Source organism: Ranitomeya imitator, chromosome 1 (genome assembly GCF_032444005.1).
Source record: "Ranitomeya imitator isolate aRanImi1 chromosome 1, aRanImi1.pri, whole genome shotgun sequence".
NCBI lineage: Eukaryota > Metazoa > Chordata > Amphibia > Anura > Dendrobatidae > Ranitomeya > Ranitomeya imitator.
Genome location: NC_091282.1, coordinates 568,782,094 through 568,805,740, shown reverse-complemented (window position 1 = coordinate 568,805,740; position 23,647 = coordinate 568,782,094). Strand labels below are relative to the sequence as shown.

Below are 23,647 nucleotides of genomic sequence, written 5' to 3'. Positions count from 1 at the left end.
TTTTGAAAGATGAGATATAAATAGTGTGAAATAGGGGCAGAGCTGGGCTTTACATTAGTGTCCTTTTGGTGCCTTTATTCCCCCGGGATGCTGCTGAAATACCTTTGTGAAGTGTCCGTTTTGTCCTGTCAGTCAAGTTGGTCTGGTCGAATGGGCGTTGTAAAATAGCGGTTCCTCCCCCACCTCATGCAATTCCCTGCGAAGTTTAGTTCCGCCGTTGGCGTTATGTTTAGCGCTTGCGCAGTGAATTTGCCTCCGGCAATCTGTGGGCAAAGCATAATTGACATCATTGCGCATGCGCGGGCCTTCACTTTAGCCGGGGTGCCCCGGAAGTTGTCATATCGGCAAAGTGTTATTCTGGATGCCGTATCTCATCCCACACTGCGAGCGTAAGTTTTGTGCCAAGATCGCTCGCCTGCCTTACGCTCGCAGTGTGGGATGAGATACGGCATCCAGAATAACACTTTGCCGATATGACAACTTCCGGGGCACCCCGGCTAAAGTGAAGGCCCGCGCATGCGCAATGATGTCAATTATGCTTTGCCCACAGATGGGCAAAACATAATGCGCAGGCGCCGGAGGCAAATTCACTGCGCAGGCGCTAAGAAAAAGCGCGATCTGTGCTATTCACAGATCGCGTTTACGAAAGACAAGCCGAGAATCAGGGGGAGGAACCGCTATTTTACAACGCCCATTCGACCTGACCAACTTGACTGACAGGACAAAACGGACACTTCACAAAGGTATTTCAGCAGCATCCCGGGGGAATAAAGGCACCAAAAGGACACTAATGTAAAGCCCAGCTCTGCCCCTATTTCACACTATTTATATCTCATCTTTCAAAAACGGGGTGACAGGTTCCCTTTAATCCAATAATCAGGCGTTGTCACTGAGCCAGATATATTTAATATTGCACACCTATACCTGTAAATATACACTTGCCTGTTCCTTAATTATACGTGTGTATTAAAGGAAATCTGTCAGCAGGTTTTTGCTATGTAATCTGAAGATAGCAGGAGATAGAAGCTGAAACAGGGAATTCAGGGATGTGCCATTTGTCAAAGTGCATGAACTGTGACATATTTATCACAAAGATTAACATTGCCGGACTACGCTAGTCCAGCAACTCCCCCTCCTGTGATAAGCAGCTCACGGTCTATGGACTTTGTACATGGGGACCCTGGTGGGGCGGGGGCAGCTTTCTCAGCTCTGCTTCCTTCTGAATATTAACCCCTTTCTGACCTCGGACGGGATAGTACGTCCGAGGTCAGCTCCCCTGCTTTGATGCAGGGCTCCGCGGTGAGCCCGCACCAAAGCCGGGACATGTCAGCTGTTTGGAACAGCTGACATGTGCCCGTAATAGGCGCGGGCAGAATCGCGATCTGCCCGCACCTATTAACTAGTTAAATGCCGCTGTCAAATGCAGACAGCGGCATTTAACTACCGCTTCCGGCCGGGCGGCTGGAAATGACGTCATCGCCGACCCCCGTCACATGATCGGGGGTCGGCGATGCGTCAGGATGGTAACCATAGAGGTCCTAGAGACCTCTATGGTTACTGATCGCCGGTGGCTGTGAGCGCCACCCTGTGGTCGGCACTCACAGCACACCTCCATTTCTGCTACATAGCAGCGATCAGCAGATCGCTGCTATGTAGCAGAGGCGATCGTGCTGTGCCTGCTTCTAGCCTCCCATGGAGACTATTGAAGCATGGCAAAAGTTAAAAAAAAGTTAAAAAAAATGTGAAAAAAATAAAAAAAATATAAAAGATTAAATCACCCCCCTTTCGCCCCAATCAAAATAAATCAATAAAAAAAAAAATCAAATCTACACATATTTGGTATCGCCGCGCTCAGAATCGCCCGATCTATCAATAAAAAAAAGCATTAACCTGATCACTAAACGGCGTAACGAGAAAAAAATTCGAAACGCCAGAATTACGTTTTTTAGGTCGCCGCAACATTGCATTAAAATGCAATAACGGCGATCAAAAGAACGTATCTGCACCAAAATGCTATCATTAAAAATGCCAGCTCGGCACGCAAAAAATAAGCCCTCAACCGACCCCAGATCACGAAAACTGGAGACGCTACGAGTATCGGAAAATGGCGCAATTTTTTTTTTTTTTTTTTTTTAAGCAAAGTTTGGAATTTTCTTTCACCACTTAGATAAAAAATAACCTAGTCATGTTAGGTGTCTATGAACTCGTACTGACCTGGAGAATCAGTGGCAGGTCAGTTTTAGCATTTAGTGAACCTAGCAAAAAAGCCAAACAAAAAACCAATGTGGGATTGCACTTTTTTTGCAATTTCACCGCACTTGGAATTTTTTTCTCGTTTTCTAGTACACGACATGCTAAAACCAATGATGTCGTTCAAAAGTACAACTCGTCCCGCAAAAAAATAAGCCCTCACATGGCCAAATTGACGGAAAAATAAAAAAGTTATGGCTCTGGGAAGGAGGGGAGCGAAAAACGAACACGGAAAAACGAAAAATCCCAAGGTCATGAAGGGGTTAAAGTTCTGATTGTGAGAACTGCTGCACCCAGTAATCTAAGTGATACATGGACGGATTTGACTTCTTTGCCTGCATTACACTGCTCTCAGATGAGTAGTAAAGCCTGCTGACACATCCCCTTTAATATTGCCACTTGCATCAGGTACTTAATTATTATTATTTTATTATTATTATACATTTTTATAGCGCCATTTATTCCACGGCGCTTTACATGTGAACGGGGCAAATTTAGACAAGTGCAGTAAACATGAGTAAAACAAGGCACACACAAGTACAGGAATTGCAGTACTTCACTGTAGAATTGCTATGTGGCATATAAGGCAATCTCTGTGATGGGACTCATAGTTGCATGTTGGATTATCAGGATTTCTAGACCATATTAAGTTACTGTAGTAGTCGTTAACTTCGTCAGAAAGGAGCGGCAGGTCAGATGCCCTGTTGGGCTACCAAGCTTTTTCTGGGAATCCCATAGAGAATACATCTGGCCCGTCAGTCCATTCTAATGGAGATATAATTTCTCCGATCTCCTGGTTGGCGTGAGTCCCTGCGGTCAGGTGATGAAGGGGTTCCCAATGAGAAGCAGTTAAGCCTGTGGGTGCTACTGTGTACAGCTCTGCAACTCTTGCCCGGTATGTAAGTGGTATATTCTGAATATTACGGTACGTGGCTGTGGCTACACTGTAGCTCTAACCTAAGTATACAGAAAGGGTACACTTTTTAGCTGTGCACCAAATTTGCTGCTTTCTTATACCATCTAAGGGTATGTTTCCACCTTCAGGATACGGCAGTACTTTGGATGCAGCACATGTCCGCTCCGTCCAATGCGCTGCCGGCTATTGTACACGCGGTGATTCCACATGTGTTCATTGAACCATGTGGAATCACTGTATTCTATTCATTGTACAGTGATATTTCTCTGTCTATCTCTGTCTCCACAAGATAAATTGACATGCTGCGGTCTAGAAAGACGCGACGCATGTGCGTATACGTACGGAAGCTGGAGGCGTCCCTGCACGCATAATGAAGATGGGATTTAATAAAATCCCCTCCAATATGCTGTAACATCTGGACGCTGCGGCTGTACGCCACTTTTACTGACCGCGATGGGTGCCTTTGTTAAAGGTGTCAGTCACTTTGACATACAAAAACGTAAAAGACCTGACTCTTGAGGCCTACAGAGTAAGGCCGGCTTCACACTCAGCGTATGAAAATACGGTCCGTATATTACGGCCGTAATACGCTGAAATGTCCCGAAAATAGTGGTCCGTAGCTTCTCCGTAGGCAGGGTGTGTCAGCGTTTTTTGCGCATGGCATCCTCCGTATGTAATCCGTATGGCATCCGTACTGCGTGGTTTTCTCGCAGGCTTGCAAAACCAACATACCGCTATAGAAGTGATCCATGTGTCCCAAAAAGAAAAAAAAATATATATATATACTGTCTATATATATATATATATATATATATATATATATATATGTCAGTAGACACATATATGTATATATATTAATATTTTTTCCAGCGCTATACAGCTTGAAAGCCGGTAATTCAATTACCGGCTTTTTCCTTCTCCTTCCTAAAACCCGACATGATTTGAGACATGGTTTACATACAGTAAACCATGTCTTCTCTCCATTTTTTTTGCAGATTCCACACTACTAATGTCAGTAGAGTGTATCTGCAAAATTTGGCCGTTCTAGCTCTTAAAATAAAGGGTTAAATGGCGGAAAAAATTGGCGTGGGCTCCCGCGCAATTTTCTCCGCCAGAGTAGTAAAGCCAGTGACTGAGGGCAGATATTAATAGCCTGGAGAGGGTCCACGGTTATTGGCCCCCCCCTGGCTAAAAACATCTGCCCCCAGCCACCCCAGAAAAGGCACATCTGGAAGATGCGCCTATTCTGGCACTTGGCCACTCTCTTCCCGTTCCCGTGTAGCGGTGGGATATGGGGTAATGAAGGGTTAATGCCACCTTGCTATTGTAAGGTGACATTAAGCCTAATTAATAATGGAGAGGCGTCAATTATGACACCTATCCATTATTAATCCAATTGTAGTAAAGGGTTAAATAAAACACAAACACATTATTTAAAATTATTTTAATGAAATAAAAACAATGGTTGTTTGAGTATTTTATTCTACGCCCAATCCAGTCACTGAAGACCCTCGTTCTGTGAAAGAAATAACATAATAAACCAACAATATACTTACCCTCCGCAGATCTGTAACGTCCAACGATGTAAATCCTTCTGAAGGGGTTAAAACATTTTGCAGCAAGGAGCTTTGCTAATGCAATGCTACTCCTCGCTGCAAAACCCCGGGGAATGAGTCTAAATATAGATCAATGAGCTATATTTAGCTTCATTTGCGGTGAGGCGCCCTCTGCTGGATGTTCATAGATCGTGGGAAATTACCTAGAAAGCTCCCAGGCATTAGCAAAGCTCCCAGGCTCCCTTCATTACCCCATATCCCACCGCTACACGGGAATGGGAAGAGAGTGGCTAAGTGCCAGAATAGGCGCATCTTCCAGATGTGCCTTTTCTGGGGTGGCTGGGGGCAGATGTTTTTAGCCAGGGAGGGGCCAATAACCGTGGACCCTCTCCAGGCTATTAATATCTGCCCTCAGTCACTGGCTTTACTACTCTGGCGGAGAAAATTGCGCGGGAGCCCACGCCAATTTTTCCGCCATTTAACCCTTTATTTTAAGAGCTAGAACGGCCAAATTTTGCAGATACACTCTACTGACATTAGTAGTGTGGAATCTGCAAAAAAAATGGAGAGAAGACATGGTTTACTGTATGTAAACCATGTCTCAAATCATGTCGGGTTTTAGGAAGGAGAAGGAAAAAGCCGGTAATTGAATTACCGGCTTTCAAGCTGTATAGCGCTGGAAAAAATATTAATATATATACATATATGTGTCTCACTGACATATATATATATATATATATATATATATATATATATATATATATATATATATATATATATATATATATATATATATACCTATTCTATGTGTACACATTTATTCTACCTATTCTACTGTAAGCTGTCAGTGTGATTTTACTGTACACCGCACTGAATTGCCGGCTTTTCTCTCTAACAGCGCTGCGTATTTCTCGCAAGTCACACTGCTTGTCCGTGTGTAATCCGTATTTTTCACGCTTCCATAGACTTTCATTGGCGTATTTCTTGCGCAGTACGGTGACAAACGCAGCATGCTGCGATTTTGTACGGCCGTAGAAAGCCGTATAATACTGATCAGTAAAATACGGCAGATAGGAGCAGAGGCATAGAGAATAATTGTGCCGTATTTTTTGCGAGTTTTACGGACGTAGTTTCTGCGCTCTTACGTCCGTAAAACTCGCAAGTGTGAAGCCGGCCTAACACTCCAGCTTCAAATCCTGATGGACTGGCCCTGATAAGTTCCAATCCAAGTGTATTGGCATGTATATGAATGACAGGCTTTATAGAACATGATGTTACAATAAAAAGTAAGCTGCAATCAGGGCGTTAAAAGAAACAAACTGAAAAAATGTCCAATGAATGCTAATGGATGCGTAGCTGACTGCGTCTCACCTCTGCTTCGTCTGCAGCCTGGTGCTGGAAAAAAAATTGGGCACCGTGGAGTTGATGCATCAGGAGAAACCACCTATAAAAAGGTTAGATATTGCTTCTCTAAGAACAAGGAGACTGATGTTACATCTGAGGAGTAATTTACTAATGTGTTTTCCACAGACCACATCAACAACTTTGAAAGGTGCCATACAGTTAGGAATTGGATACACTGTAGGCAATCTAAGCTCCAAACCAGAAAGGGATGTCCTGATGCAAGATTTCTACGTTGTGGAGAGCATCTTCTTTCCTAGGTGAGGAGCATGTTAGTGTGTGATGGCTCTCACAAGACCCCCAAAGGAATAGATTACAAGGTATTTGTCTCCTAATCCAAGAGCAACATTATATACTGTAGAGACAGAGAACCTGGTTCTATGATGTCACTAGGCTGCTTGCTGTAGTTTCGATAAAATTACGATTTCAGTCAGCAGGAGATTTAAAACCAGAAGACTAGCAAACCTGCTACCATGTAGTTCTCAATATTCATGAGTTCAGAATAAAAAATTCAAAGTGTGGTGAAGTTGCAAAAAAAGTACAGTTTCACAATTTTTTTTTTTTTACCATGTTCACTAAATGCTAAAACTGACAAATAAAACAGAACATATGCATGTTTGGTTTCGAAGCGTTGGAGAAAAAAATCCAAGTTTGCAAAAAAAAAAAAAAATGCACCATTTTCCTGTAGTTTCTCTATTTTTTGGGGGGGGTCTGGAGCGGGGTTACAACTTATTGGGCGCCAAGCTGACATTTTTTATTGATGCCATTTTGGTGTAGATACAATCTTTTGCTCGTCCGTTATTGCAAGGTTGCAGCAGCCAAAAAAATTCATTCTGGAGTTTAGATTTTTTTTTTCTTCTCATTACGCCATTTACCGATCAAATGAATTGTTTTTATATTTTGATTGGGCGTTTCTGAACGCGGCGCTACAAAATGTGTATTTTGTATTTATTTTGAATGGGGCGAATGGGGGGAGAGATTTAAACTTTTAAAATATTAAAAAACAAAATACGGTACTTATTTTTTTTTTAACGTTTTCACTTGCCTAAGTAGTCTTCATAAGACTAGAAGATGCGATCACCTGTGCTACTCATGGCAGGGCTTCAGTCCTGCTATGTGAAGCTAAAATGATCATCTGCTATGAGCACCAGCCACATGGCGATCCGCAATGACCACCACAGGGGTCTCATACAGACCCATTGTTGTCATGCCAACCCATCCGCGACACTCGGTCATGTGAGATGGGCGCCGATGGGTGCGGTTTGTGACGTGCTTCTTGTGCATGCATGTTAAATGCCACTGTCAGGAATTGATAGCAGCATTTAACATGTTAACAGCCATGGGTGGATTGCGATTCCACCAACAGCTGTTTGGGGCACATGGCAGCTGATGAAATCAGCTGGTGTGTCAGAAAATACACTACCTTTGACGTATGTACACGTCAAAGGTCAGTAAGGCGTTAAACTAATTAAACTAAAAAATGCAAGTTTGGTATTGTTGCAATCTTTAAAAACTAATAAGAACAATGTGCAAATACCTTGCAGTAAATAAAAATAACAAAAGGTTTGAATTTAACACTATTTTGATAAAGTGTAAAAGCTATCCTGCCGCAACAATGTAGTCTCTAACCTACTAATGCAAAATTGCCTTTACCTTGAGGGGTTAACTTGACTTTCTGATTCTTTTGCAGTGAAGGCAGTAATCTTACTCCAGCACATCATTACCCAGACTTCCGCTTTAAGACTTATGCCCCCGTGGCGTTCCGATATTTTAGAGAACTTTTTGGGATTCGACCAGATGATTATTTGGTGAGTGTGTGTGACTCCTAATTAATCTGTTATTTTTTCTAATGCTGTAGGTTCCACAGTCGCATGAGTTTGTCCATGTGGAAATAAACCTATGGTAACTACGTGCACAGTTTGCTAATTAAATTATTACGGCTTTTAATAATAATAAAACCAATATTTTACTTAGGGCCAAGTTTACTCCGAAATTCACACAAACAAAAAAGATGTGGCATCACCTTGGCAACTTTAATATTTCTCTATATGAATGTAACTTGTAAAAATCTCAAAATAAATAGCAGGCAACTCTTTTGTGGCCATTGAGCACCAGCTTTAGCTCTTGCTGTACCGCCTTCACTATGGTATCATTACCTAAAGACAAGACTACCTTTCAGTTGTGACACGAAACCGGCTCCTTCTTCTCCAAATTCGGAGATGCCCAGCTGGATCTGTTAGTTGGCCATCCACCATTGCCGGTAAATTAGCGGTCAAGATAAGAGCTTTGTTAAATCGTTTTTTCCCATAAAAAAAACCTTTTAATTGATCTTGTAATAATAATTTCCACAAATGGATGTGTATAAATAAAATGTTCCTGTGCTGAGATCTTATAAATGTGCCCCTCCTGTGTCCTGTGTAATGGCTGTGTCTGATCATACCACATCTCCTGGGTGGGGGTGAAAAAAAAAAAGAGTAGCCAATCGCAGCTGTTGCTTTCTGAGACGTAAAACAAGTTTTTAACCCTTAACCACTGCCAATACGCATTAAAAAGGCAGTAGTTAAAGGCTCTTATTCCTTCATCGCCATTTTAAAATGGCAGTCAAGAATAAGGGAATAGCGCCTCCCAGCGGTGGCAATTCCTGCGGTTGTCAGCTGTACATGACAGCTGACACCCTGCAGTATAGGACCCAACTGGTTTTGCAACCGACCGGGGCCTATTAACCCCTTAAATACCACTGTCAATCAAGACCGTTGTGTTTTAAGTTTTTATAAGAGGGTCACATGACTCCCTTAGTAACCATTGGACCCCTGCGATGATGGTTACCATGGTACCCTGAGGTCATGTGATAACCGCAGGGTACAGTGGCCTGTGAGGTCCAGCAATAAGCTGGGTCTTACCTACTGTCAGTGAGACACTGCTCTCATGCATTGCTATACATCAGTCTATGAGACCAGTGATCAAAGTAACAATTACATATTTCTCACGATAAAGAAGTGGAAAAAGTCAAAACATGTAAAAAGGAAAAAAAACACACATGAAAACGCTAAACTTTCCGCAAAAAACAAGTCCTAATATGGCTCATTCGGCAAAAAAATAAAACATGTACATATCTCAGAATATGATGGTGCAACAACAAATACATTTTTGTAAAATAGTTTTTTAGTCTGTAAAAATAGCAAAGCAGAAAAAATATAAATCTGGTATCCCTAATTGTGCTGACTCGACGAACAAATTTGTCTGATCACTTTTACCGCACTGTGAAAGTAAAATAAAAACAAAAAATGAATTGCTGGGTTTTGTTAATTCTGTGTCTGAAAAATCTGAATAAAAAGTGATCCAAAAATATTATGTACCCTAAATGGTACCAAAAAATCTGCAGCTCATCCTGGAAAAAAAGAGCCCAGGTACAGCTCTGTTCGTCAAAAAATAAGCGTTACAGTTCTCACAGTATGGTGACAAAACCCCCCACTTTTTATTAAAAAAAAGCATTTTTACTGTGATGGCAAACAAAACCTAAATCTGGTATCCCTGTAATTGCACCGACCCGAAGAATAAATCCTCCTTATCACTTACATCGCCCAGTGAACCGTGCAAAAATAAAAATAACTATTCTTGTACTGCTGTCTATTTGTTCATTTTACCTCCCAAAAATCAGAATAAGGCTCTGTTCACGTTTATCCTGCACGCTCCACTGCACACTTACGTTGGGGTTTCCGTGTAAATTCCCCAAAACCGCGAGTCAGACAGAACTCTGTACAGAGCCACTCACTTATGAGATAGATGGAGCCACTTTGGACTGGTCTGTGTTCCAGCAGTGTCCCATCATTTTAGGTGTCTTTTTAGCACACCAAGTGTGGGCGACCACAGACGCCAAACAGAGTTTCATCTGAATCCCATTTTTGTGGGATTTACACGGAAACCCCGATGTAAGTGCTCAGCATAGAACGCAAGAATGTGATCCCAGCCTTATACTGGAAGTGATTAAAAAAAATGTTATCTACACCAAAATGTTACCAATAAAACCCCTAACTTATGCCGCACAATACCAGCCCCCACTCAGGTCCGTCATCTGTCACTGGGTACGGCTAGAACAAAGACTCTGGAAAAGCGACATGGCTCCCTCTCAAAGTATGGAGAATTTTATTCTCCCAAATCCAAATGCCCCCACTGTTAATAAACCACAGTAAGTGGCCACATGTTAGGGATCATTGTAATGGAAAGAAGGCACTTAATTTATGGGTGCATATTGCCAGAAGCACAATCTGGGCACAATGTATGGAGCCACTACAATATATGGGGGCTCTACACTGTATGGGTTCTAGACTGGCAGAATTGCAATTCTCCTGTAAAATTATCCTGGCGTGGATGTTACAAAATAGTCACTGCTTCCGTAGATTAATTTATGCAATGCAGTTTCTACAATGGGGTCAGTTTGGGTGTTTTTATGCTGTTCTGGTGTCTTCAGGGCTCTGCAAATGTCGCTCGTAAATCAGTGCTCCAAAAGCCAAATCTCGCTCCTTCCTTCGGAACACTGACAGGTGGCCTAACAGTAATTTCTGACATGGGGGCAGCACCGCATTGCAGCAAATCCAAAAATTACATTTTTACCACTAAAATGTTGTATTTCCACGTCTCAATGTCCTAGATTCTGTGAGGCACCTATGGGTTTAAAATACTCACTACACCCTTAGATGAATTTCTTGAGGGGTCTAGTTTCCCAAATGGGGTCACTTGTGGGGGAGTTTCTGCTGTTTGCACATGTCAGGGGTTCTTCAAACTCGACATGGCATTCACAATCTATCCCAGGCAATTAGCATTGTTTCCTTTCCTAACCCTGCCATGTGCCCAAGCAATCGTTTTTGACCAGATGTGGGGTATAGTCGCATTCGGGAGAAATTGTGAAACAAATTATGGGGTCCATTTTATTTTATTATCCATTGTGAAAATTTCAAATTTGGGGCTAAAACAGCTTCAATATTATGACCTAATGTTAAATTAAATTCTGTGTTGTACTTGTAGGTTCAAAACACTCACTATTCCCCCGGATAAAATCCTAGAGGGCTGTAGTTTCCAAAATGGGGTCACTTGTGGGGGGGGGGGGGGTTCACTGTAAAGGCACAGCAGGGGCTCTCCAAATGTGACATAACGCCTGCAGACAAGTATATTAAAGTCACTCCTTCCTTTCCAAGCCCTGCCGTGGGCTCAAACAGTAGTTTTCCTCCCATATGGGCTATCAGCGTAAGTAGGGGCAATTGCATAGTAAATGTTTGGGTTTATTTTCTCCTGTTGCCCTTATCAAATAAAAAAATTGGCTAAAAGTGCATTTTTGTGGGTAAAATGTAATTTTGTGTTTTTACAGCTCTACATTATAAACTTCTGTGAAGCACATGTGGGTTCAAGGTGCACATGACATAAGTTCTCTAAGGGTCTCTATGGGCCTAGTTTCCAAAATGGGGTCACTTGGGGGGGTTTACACTATTTAGGCACATCAGAGGCTCTCCAAAAGCAACATGACATCCGCTGTTGATTCCAGCCGTTTTTGCATTCAAAAAGTCAAATGGTGCTTCTTCCCTTCCGAATCCTACCACGCGCCGAAATAGTAGTTTTCCCTCACATGGGGTTATCGGTGTTCTGAGTAAAAATGTACAACAAATTCATTTTCCATTTTCTCCTGTTACCCTTGTGAAAATAAAAATTGGGGCTAACAGTAGATTATTATGGGTAAAATGTTTTTTTTTGTATTTTCATGGTGCTGTTATCAACATATGTGAAGCACTTGTGGGTTCAAGGTGCTCATCATTCATCTAGATACATTCCTTAAGGGGTCTAGTTTCCAAAATGGGTTCACTTATGGAGGGTTTATACTGTTTAGGCACATCAGGGGCTCTCCGAACACGACATGACGTCCGTTTTTGGTTTCAAAAAGTCAAACTGTGCTCCTTCCCTTCCAAGCCTCGCCATGCACCCATCTAGTGGCTTTTCCCCCACATATGGGGTATCTGCGTACTGAGGAAAAATTATACAACATATTTTAAAGTCCATTTTCTCATGTTACCCTTGTGAAAATAAAAAAAAAATTTGGAGCTAAAGTAAAATTTTTGTGAAAAAAAAAAAAAAAAAATTAATCTTCATATTTTTCCTTCTCCATTGCTTCAGTTCCTGTAAAGTGCCTGAATGGTTAATAAACTTCTTGAATGTGGTTTTGAGCATCTTGAGGGGTGCAGTTTTTAGAATGGTGTCACTTTTGGGTTCTTTATCATATAGGTTCCTCAAAGTCGCTTCAAATGTGAGGTGGTCCCTAAAAAAAAAAACACCTAAAAATAAACAAAATAATTTTGTTGGAAAAATGAAAAAAAAAAAAAAACTCGCTGGTCGACGTTTTAACCCTTATAACTTCCTAACAGAAGAAAACTATGTTTCAAAAATTGTGCTGCTGTAAAGTAGACATGTGGGAAATGTTATTGATTAACTATAAACGCTGTGATTTAAGGGTATAAGAATTCAAGGTTTAAAAATTGCACCGTTTCGTTCACAAATAAACGCAAGTCATATCGAAGAGAGTTTACCACTATCATGAAGTACAATCTCTGAATCAGTGGGATCTGTTGATGAAGCGTTCCAGAGTAATTACGTCATAAAGTGAGGTCAAAAAGTGGCTAGGTCACTAAAGGGTTAAACAAGTAGAGGAATGTTTTACCTCACATACAGGACAGCATGGGATCCCAACAGATTGTGTCTGTATACCCTTGTCTCCTCCCCTGCTGAGGACATGTGGTGGGATCAGACCATATTCCTGTGCGGTCAGACGCAGCAATTGCACAGTACACAGCGGGGCAAGAAACGTAAAATCTGTTTGGACAACCAAGACCTGTAAAAAATATTGGCATCATGCGGGATGGCCATCTTGATGGGTAGCTATGTCTTTGGGGAATGTTGCCCTTGTGTGGTGTGGATTTCTGTATTCATTTGCTTTGGAGTATGGGTACACAAGGAGAGCTCCTAGTTAATGCCAGCTTTAGACATTAGCAGTCATAATAATAATAATAATAATAATTTTATTTATATAGCGCCAACATATTCCGCAGCGCTTTACAAATTATAGAGGGGACTTGTACAGACAATAAACATTACAGCATAACAGAAATACAGTTCAAAACAGATACCAGGAGGAGTGAGGGCCCTGCTCGCAAGCTTACAAACTATGGGGAATTGTTCAGTCTGTCTTTTTTTGCTCTATTTCACAGTATTCTCTCTGTAATGAACCTCTCATTGAACTTTCCAATCCTGGGGCAAGTGGATCTCTCTTTTACGTCACTAGTGATGATGAATTTATTATCAAGACGGTTATGCATAAAGAAGCAGAGTTCCTGCAGAAACTGCTTCCTGGATATTACATGGTATGTTTGTCCCTTTTGTTCATTTCATGGACCATTGCCACGTTAGTGATTTTTTTTTTTTTTTCAGTAGACTGTTATGCTCTAACTGCATGCTTAGACCATATACACACTGCCAGGTTTTGTCTCTGCTTGGCAGGTAAAGGAGTGGTCATGTGACTGCCAGTATGCACAGCATTTAAGCGGAAAACCTGCCTGGCAGCAATCACTCAGCCAGACTCTGATCTATGCTACCTGTTGTTCAGGCAGGTTCCATTTAAATGCATGTCTGTTTCCATTACAGAGCACCAGGCAGTAATTCTCAGTGAAAATTTTTCTTTTTCTGTTTTGTCTATAATAATAATAATGGTGCTGATAATTCTATTGATCTAATTCCTATGTATTCTGCGAGCCTTTACAATTTATAAAGCATATGGACAAACCATATCAGACTCTACAGAATGACACAATTCTAAAATTCAAACACGAGAAGTGAGGGCCCTACTTGCAAGCTTTTGGAAAAAAAAAATAGGGGTGTCTCAAAGCATATAAAGTACTTGCATCATATGGTCCAGCAATCTTCAAAATGAAAACCAGCATTCATGTAAAGCTGCATGAACCAGTCAACCGTTAGTATCAATGTATATATATATAAGATGATTTTGGATGCTAAAGGCAGCAGAAGCACCTGGTTTCCCTCAGTCCAGGGCCAGCTGTTCTTTTAGGAGTCCTGGGGCCGTGCAGGTCTGTCCATTTCATCAAATTCCAGCATCTGACCAGTTGCGTCAGCATGATAGACCGGATGACTCCCAAGGAGCTCAGGAGAGCTACTTTAGACCACAACCCCCAGACGCCCTTCTGGATAAGCACATAAGCCCTCCGGGTCTGAAGGCAACATGAATTCAATGCTTGACAGGTGGCCCCCCACTCGGATTCTTCCTGGGTGGATGGCCACCTCCTCCTTTTTCTCTGAAGTTATGGCTTGGGGCAATCAGTGATCTTTGGGTCAGGGAGGTCATCTCTTTCGGTTACATAAGGTTACATAAGCGTTCACCACTCTACTTCAGGATCATTTCTTTTGCTGTCAACCTCTCAGGTCTCCTAGCATTAGTCAGTTTCAACGAGGCGTTAGCTTCCCCGCTTCAGGCACAGGTGATTTTAGGTGTTACCATTTCAGAGCACTTCAGGGGGTTTTATTCAAACCTATTAGTCATCCTCAAAAAGGATGGCTTGGTGTGGCCTATTTTAGATTTAAGGTGCCTGAACAAATACGTTTGGCTTGATCAATTCAAGATGGAGTTGCTCTGGTCAGTGATCACATCCATTAAGCTAGGGGGTCTCCAAACACGACATGACGCCCACCATTGATTCCAGCCAATTTTGCGTTCAAAAAGTCAAATGGTTCTCCCACCCTTCTAAGACTTGCCATGCGCCCAGTGGCTTTCCCCCACATATGGGGTATTGGCATACTCAGGAGAAATTACACAAAACATTTTGTGGTCCTTTTTCTCCTGATACCCTTGTGAAAATAAAAAAAAAATGGTTCCAAAGTAAATTTTTTGTGAAAAAGTAAAATGTTTATTTTTTCCCCTCCACATTGCTTTAGTTCTCATGAAGCACCTGAAGGGTTAATAAACTTCTTGAATGTGGTTTTGATCAGCTTGAGGGGTGAAGTTTTTAGAATGGTGTCACTTTTGGGTATTTTCTGTTATATTGACCCTCTCAAACTCACTTCAAATGTGATGTGGTCCCCAAGAAAAATGGTTTTGTAAATTTTGTTTGAAAAATGAGAAATCGTTGGTCAACTTTTAACCCTTATAATGTTCTTACAAAAAAAACTGTTTCCAAAATTGTGCTGATGTAAAGTAGAAATGGGAAATGTTGTTTAGTAACTATTTTGCGTGACATATCTCTCTGATTTTAAGGGTACAAAAATAAAAAATTGCCAAATTTCAGTTTTTTTTCATAAATAAACGCAAGATATATAGAAGAAAGTTTACCACTAACATGAAGTACAATATGTCATGAAAAAACATTCTCAGAATAGCTATAACCACATAAAGTGACAGTGGTCAGAATTGTAAAAATTGTCTTGGTCATTAAGTAACAAATTGGCTGTCACTAAGGGTACCGTCACACTAAAATGACGCTGCAGCGATACGACAACGATGTCAATCGCTGCAGTGTCGCTGTGTTGTCGCTGGAGAGCTGTCACACAGACCGCTCTCCAGCGACCAACGATCCCGAAGTCCCCTGGTAACCAGGGTAAACATCGGGTTACTAAGCGCAGGGCCGCGCTTAGTAACCCGATGTTTACCCTGGTTACCAGCGTAAGCGTAAAAAAAACAAACACTACATACTTACATTGCTGTTGCGTCCCTCGGCGCTGTGCTTCTCTGTACTGACAGGGAGAGCCGGAAAGCACAGCGGTGACGTCACCGCTGTACTTTACGGCTGGCCGGCGCTCACCAGTCAGTGCGGGAAGCTGAAGGCGAGGGACATGACCAGACACCGGGAATGTAAGTATGTAGTGTTTTTTTTTTTTTTTTACATTTACACTGGTAACCAGGGTAAATATCGGGTTACTAAGCGCAGCCCTGTGCTTAGTAACCCGATGTTTACCCTGGTTACCAGTGAAGACATTGCTGAATCGGCGCCACACACGCCGATTCAGCGATGTCAGCGGGAGATCCAGCGACAAAATAAAGTTTCAAACCATCTGCTACGACGTACGATTCTCAGCGGGGTCCCTGATCACAGTAGCGTGTCACACAGCGAGATCGTAAGGATATCGCTGGAACGTCACGGATCGTGCTGTCCTAGCGATCAAAGTGCCACTGTGTGACGGTACCCTAAGGGGTTAAGAATTTTTTTTTTGCAAAGTTATGCTCAAATGGGCTGTGAAAAAAAATCTTCTAAGCAGCATCTGCTTTTTCTTCCACCTACCGTATGTCCTATTGGATTTTCCCCATGTGTGATTTCTCAGTAGAGTGCATGAGGAGGGAGCAGTGTTCAAACTAGTGTTTGTATTGAGACATATCAATAGAAACAAGACTATGCTTCCAGCCAGCACATTCTATGGCTATACACTGTCTGCTCCGTGGGGTTTATTCCAGAGACTCAATTCCATATTTCCTGATTTGGTCTGGGGTGAATGTTCAATCATATTAAATTATTAACAATGTTTAATATTTACAGACATTAGTGCATATGTGATTGGTGATCAAAAAAAGTGCACAAGTGCTATTGTAGCAAGTTCATTTAAATACATTATTTACACATAATTAGCATAAAGTGCAATGTAATAATAGTTAAAACTTGTTCAATCATCAATTAGATCAACTCAGGTGTCCCAATGTTATGAAACAAATTTGTAGCACACTTACAATTACAATTCAGCACATGTGCCATGTCTTCGGCGTCTTCCTAAAGCATCTGCGCATGACTGTGATGTCAGACCAAGAACTCAAAGCATTATGGTCTGCGTCTGCACATAGCTACATTGAAGGCGACGGCGCCATATAGGGAAAGGTATATCTTCGTTCCTGAGATTACCACGGAAGAAGAGACACGCAAAAAAGCCCCAATACATTGAAAGAAGTTTTGCGCATCTGTTTCAAGAATTTATAATATTATAATCCATATCTGTGCAAACTAATTTTGGGGAAACCAACGCCATAACAATTAAAGTATATCTCATGATTTGATAAAAGAAATTTTTTTTTGAAGAACAAGACAAAAGTTGGTCATTGGGAATCACACTATTCTTCTCTTATACTAATAGAAAAATAACCTCAATCGTCTCCATATATTATTGGCTCAAATGGTCAGCGCATAAGCCCAATATATAGTGTAATATGGTCCGAGGTCCCCCACAATTAAGCAGGGCATCACCACGAGCCGTAGCAGAAAAACAGGGAAACAAGGGGTGGGACATCCCCCATGTCTCACCTGAGACTGCAAAAACACCAAAGGACCATATATATTCAGCCACAACATTAATATTTCCAAGAAAAATATTACAGAAATACGACCAATAGGTGCTATCCCAAAATTTATTTATTATTGCCTGTTCATAATTTCAAACTTTTCATGATATCAATAGACATAATCAAAAACATATCAAAATATCTGTAAGTAGTGCCGCTTTCAAAGACTGGGACATCTGAAAAAAAATAATAAAATTTTTTTTTTAGAATGTAGAACAACATTATATACCAATAAAAACATACATTGGAGAAAAACACCTTACTTTATATGACTTGATTTAATTTAAAGTCTACATTAAGGCCATGTGGCTTTAGAGTGTTTAGTTTCATTATCCATTCCAATTCTCTCTTCTTAAGCAACCGTACACAGTCCCCCCTCTCCTCTGAATGGGTATCATGTCTATGATGCGAAATCGTAATTGCTTCTCCATATGTGATTTTTCTGCAAAGTGTTTTGACACTTGTAAATCCATACGTTTTTTCCTTATGGTATGTCGGTGCCGATTAATTCGCGTTTTAATATCGCATGTCGTCTCACCGACATACCATAAAGAACAAGGACATTGCAACAAGTAAACAACGAACTCTGAGTCACATGTCAAAAAAGGGTGGGAAAAACTAGATCCCTTCAGCATCAAAGTACAATTAATGCAGGAAAGGCATGGAAAACAACCTTTTTTATCATGATCAGAGAGTGTGGTCTGACTAGATTTCCTAAAGGAACCAATATCCGATTTTACTAAACTTGAAGCAATAGTTCGATTACGTTTATAAGAGAAAATTGGTGGTTTTGAAAATTGTGTCACATGTGGTAAGCATTTATGCAACATACCCCAATGTTTATATATAATATCCGAAATCTTGCCACTTTCCTCACAAAAAGCTGTCACAAAGGGTATGCGATTAAGTTCTCGTTTTCTGGACTTTTTCAGGAGAAGATCCTCTCTCTTTAGTAAGTCAACTTTGCTTTTTTGAATTTTTAATAGATTATTCGGGTAACCCCTATCCACAAATTTTTTTTATAGTGCCTTCCATTGATTTTTCTAATGAATTCTCATCACTTTCAATTCTGTTGGTTCTAATAAGTTGACTAAAGGGGATAGATTATTTTGTTCTTTTTGGATGCTGACTATTAAAGAGCAAAAGGTAATTCTTGTCCGTCATTTTTGAATACAATTGAGTAACAAGTCTGTTATTTTCAATTTTTACACTGACATCAAAAAACTGGATGTCCGTGTTTGAATAAACAAGGGTGAATTTAATTGTCATCAGTTGTATTTAAATACTCATAAAATTCCATCAGTAGATTTTCTGTACCAGTCCAAATTAAAAAACATCATCTATGTATCTCCACCACGCAGCCTCATAGCTGTAGTGGTGGGATACATAAACAAAACTCTCCTCAAGGACACTCATAACAATATTTGCATAAGCGGCCGCCATGTTAGCGCCCATGGTGACCCCCCGCAATTGCAAATAAAAAGTGTCACCAAACAAAAAATAATTCCTAGTCAATACCAATTCTAGTAACTGTAATATAAATTTTCTAGTTTCCATAGAATATCGAGTATTCCGCAACATCTTATTCACTGCATCAAGGCCTTTACCATGTTCAATAGATGTATACAGTGATGTTACATCAAATGATGCCAAGATCACCTCACCTACTACCTCTATCCCACCGATCTTTTCAAGAAAATCTGTGGTGTCTCTGATGAATGACTCAGCATGACTGGCAATAGGCTTTAAGACCTTGTCAAGAAAGGTTCGGATGTGGGATAAGATGGAATCACAACCTGAGACAATAGGTCGACCCGGAGGATGTACGAGAGACTTATGTATCTTTGGTAAAATGTATATCACCGGAGTGATTGGAAATTTAACAATCAAATAATCATACAATTCCTGATCAATTATCCGATCATCAAGAGCACTGTCAAGAATAAATTTTATATCTCTAGCAATATCAAATTTAGGATCATATGAAAGTCTCTCGTACACCTCCGGGTCAGCCAACTGCCTATATACTTCATCAAGATAATCTTTTTTGTCCATAACGACAACTGCACTTTTTATAATTATTCCATCATCATGTGCCAAGTCATACAGAGCCTCCTGTGAGAAATTCTCCTGTGATAGAAGTATTTATTTTAGCTGTGAGTGAGTAATGATTTAGAAAAGCTGAAAAATGTATGCACAAAAAAAATTGTACATCCCAATATGACAGTGTGTGTGTATATATATATATATATATATATATATATATATATATATATATATATATATATATATATATATATATATATATATATTTTATTTTTTTTTTTTTTGTATGGAGGGGACCACGAGAAAGGTTTTTTCCACAATCTGAGGACCTGTTGCATACCTTTTTACTGCGACACCCTGTCCGTGTGCTGGACAAATGGGAGGAAGAATTGGATGTATTGGAGGATGAAGTTTGGGAGCCTGGAATATGTTCCGAAATTGTCATTAAGGCTTGGTTCACACTGCAATAGTGTGACCCGTATAAAGGACTACATTACACCGTGGTGTAACGTAGTCCATTAACGCCGCCATTACTTTCAGTGGCAGATGCATCGCTAGCGCACGCCCACAATGGGCGTGTGTTAGCGATGTGAAGTCATTGAGTGACGTGGGCTGCAGCGTTTCTGGGTCCGTCACTGCTAGCGCAGATGGAGCTAGCAGATGCTCCATCTGCGCTAGCGCTGTGCAAACGTCGGCACTTGCGTTAGTGCAGTCTGTTTAACGGATGTGTTGAGTGGACTGCACTAACGCAGTGTGAACTTAGCCTTAGTGAGCCTGGTTGATTATCGCAACTGTATACCATTCATAGAGCTTACATATCCCCTGAGTTCCTACATAGGGTTGGTGTGAGAAACCCTTCTGAGTGTCCGAGATGTATGAATGAGGGTGCAGGTATTCTGCATATGATGTGGGAATGTCCGCGATTACAGGTTTTTTGTGTTGTGGTGATTAGTCTGATTGAAGGGAGGTATGAATGTGTAGTGCTTATTACTCCATTAGTGTGTGTGTTGGGGTACGTTGAAGAAATTGGAGTTAATAACTCAAAAGAAGTTGGCCCTGGCTAGGCTGCTATTCATGGCCAGAAAGTTAATTGCCAGATGTTGGGTCAGGGCTGAGCCACCCTCTAGGTGGAGGTGGGTCGGTTGTTTCTTTAATATGATTTCTTTTTGGGAGGGGGGAGGAAGAAATTTTTTTCTAAATGCCTCATTGTGTGTTATTTGGTATAAGATGTAATTGTTATTTTTGTTGAATAAAAATCATATGATTTAAAAAAACAAAACAAAAAACAAACGAAAAAAAACACTGCTCCTTTCTGTTAGGCCGGGTGCCAATGATCTGGCACTAGCAGCACTTTGGATGCAGCGTATGTTCTCTGAGTCCAAATTCACCTGCCTTCTATTGAATGCAGGTGAAACCGTGTGTGGTCACTGAACCGTGCGGATTTACTGCATCCAGTACATTCTTGTGATGGTGTGATATGCTATGTGGGTATCATTTTTGTGTATATTTCTATTTTACTTATTTTCATGGTGTTCTCTTGTAGAAGGAGTTATTTGCTAATTGATGAATGGCTGTGGTTGCCATCTGATATCAGCCCCCACAGTACGGTATTGTTGTCTTCTCACAGGGTCAGTGAATAATCATGTTTGCTAATATGCTAATGACATATTGAACTAGCTTGTTGAAACAGTGAGCCCCTGCGACCCACCCCCCTAACCTGTGAATGAGGAGAGGGACTTGTATATATCAGGGAGGTGAGACACAGATCAGTCCTGTGTGGAATGATGATGTGTTCACAGCATGTCAGAGAGAAAGAAGAGTATATGGACTATATGCTATCCTCTGTCTGCTGGATTGTTGGCCTTTTATCTTGTTACTGAACTGCATTCGTGTTCTGGACTATTTTATCCTTTGTGTGGTGGATCGTATATGGACCTTTCGTATTTTTGCCTAAATAAACGTCTCAGGATTGTTCACTCTTCGCTGGCGCTGTTGATTGTGTGGTACCGGCGAAGGACCCCGTGACAATTCTATTGATGTAATTTCTCTTTTGGAGACTAGAGTCTCCACAAGATAAATAGACATGCTGCGGTCTGGGGCAGACACGCCGCATGTCCGTTTCCATGTGTGATCCGTGGGCATCTGTGGACACATTGTAGGCATGAGATTTCTAGAAATCACATCAACTATGGTGTAACCTATGGACGCTTCGGGTTTGACGCTGCATAAATATGCAGTGCCAAATGCTCAACAGTTCCTGATTAGCGATTAGCGAGTGTACCCGTTGCTCGGGTTTTCCGAGCACACTCTGGTGACCTCCGAGTATTTGTTATTGCTCGGAGATATAGTTTTCATCACCTCAGTTGCATGATTTACGGCTTCCAGATATGCTGAATACATGTGAGGAATGCCTGTTTGTTAGGGAATTCTCACATGTATTCAGCTTATCTGTAAGCCGTAAATCATGCAACTGAGGCGATGAAAACTATATCTCTGAGCAATAACAAATACTCGGAGATCACCCGAGCGTTCTCGGGAAAACCCGAGCAACGGGTACACTCGCTCATCACTATTCCTGATAGTTGGCACATACCCCAAGATGGTCTTAATGGCCAAGTGGTAACAAGGTATTACCAAGTGATCAGACTTCATAACCCCTAACTATGAATATTTGTTAATGCCACAATGATAACTCATCTCTACTATTTATGGGATTTCTCAAGTTTCCATACTGAGGAATTTTTCCTTTTATTGTAACAGAACCTGAACCAAAATCCACGGACACTTCTGCCCAAGTTCTATGGTTTGTATTGTGTGCAGTCTGGTGGAAAGAATATTCGGGTTGTAGTGATGAACAATATCCTGCCAAGAGTGGTCCGTATGCATTACAAGTATGACCTTAAGGGCTCCACTTACAAGAGACGTGCTTCAAAGAAAGAAAGAGAGAAACGGAGCCCTACCTACAAAGACCTCGATTTCATACAGGATTCTCCAGAGGGACTGCTTCTTGATAATGACACCTTCAGTGCGTTGGTTAAGACCATGCAGAGAGACTGTTTGGTAAGTTGTTCTTCAGTATGCTGAATTGTTTATTTTTTATTGGCTTACTTGCTGAATACTGTACAGTACCAATTAATACTATTATTCACAATACTAATGTCAAACAATAAGAATACGTCACAATTACAATATCCCTACAAACATTCTAGGGGACAGTTGTCAAAGAATGCACACCACCAAGTGTATAGAAAAGTAATGGCTGTTCACCCAGAGTGAAATGAACAGTATAAAATTGATAAAACAAAAAACATAATTGTTACAACAGACGCATTTAATTCCTTAACTGGAACAATTTTTTTTTTTATACTAATAGCCTAAGCACTAAAAGGCAGTTGTTAACCACCTGCCTGTTTTATGTGGTGCTGCCTCGTAGCGGTCATGGATTGTTTATTCTGATGATTCTGCTGTTTCACGTCAACAGAGCAGCTCTTGCTCTTCCGGGCTGCTCAGTTGACTGTCCATGGCTGCCAACGTCCTGCCGATTGACCGCTGGCTCCCTGCTACATAACTGTAGGCAGCTGGCTATCAATCAGCTGAACATCGACAGTCTGGCTCCGTTAACATAGCAGAGCGGAAGAGAAGCTGGTCTGTCAACGCGAAGTGACAGAATCGCATCGATCGCCGGTGTGCAGAACAGGCAGCTAGCTAGTTGGCATCCACCTGCCTGTTAGTTCTTATGTCAATAGTTAAGATATAAAAAAAAAAAAGTCCCTTATGATACCTTGAAGCTTTCACTGATTTGCATAGTGTCTAAGATCCCAGAAAGGAACTGCTCACACAATTGGGTCTCTGTCTGCAGTCATTATTTCATTGACTTCTCCCTTGGTGCCTCCATGTTGTGCTACCTTGGTGTGGCACTCTTCAGTGCTCCATGGGCTTACTTAACCCAGCATGTCTTCCTCCAGCTAGGACTTCCTGAATGCTCTGATCTTTTCCACGTACCTTTCCTTGAATGCCTTTCATTTTCCTTATTTGTGCCGTGTTCTTGGCCTTTTACATTCTTTCTGGAACCCCAACTCTGCACTCTCCCACCAACCTTCCCTAGACACACTG

At 41.1% G+C, this 23,647-nt stretch overlaps 1 protein-coding gene across 10 annotated transcripts in view; it reads left to right on the top strand.

Moving 5' to 3' along the window:
* PIP5K1C (phosphatidylinositol-4-phosphate 5-kinase type 1 gamma) overlaps positions 1 to 23,647 on the top strand; it is a 264,928-nt gene that overhangs the window by 57,475 nt on the left and 183,806 nt on the right. For all 10 annotated transcript variants that reach the window (XM_069767800.1, XM_069767795.1, XM_069767799.1 and 7 more), the window contains 5 exons: positions 6,111 to 6,176; positions 6,253 to 6,383; positions 7,814 to 7,931; positions 13,371 to 13,523; positions 22,295 to 22,594. In XM_069767800.1, coding sequence (XP_069623901.1) covers positions 6,111 to 6,176; positions 6,253 to 6,383; positions 7,814 to 7,931; positions 13,371 to 13,523; positions 22,295 to 22,594 — 768 coding nt within the window. The remainder of the gene's footprint in view (positions 1 to 6,110; positions 6,177 to 6,252; positions 6,384 to 7,813; positions 7,932 to 13,370; positions 13,524 to 22,294; positions 22,595 to 23,647) is intronic.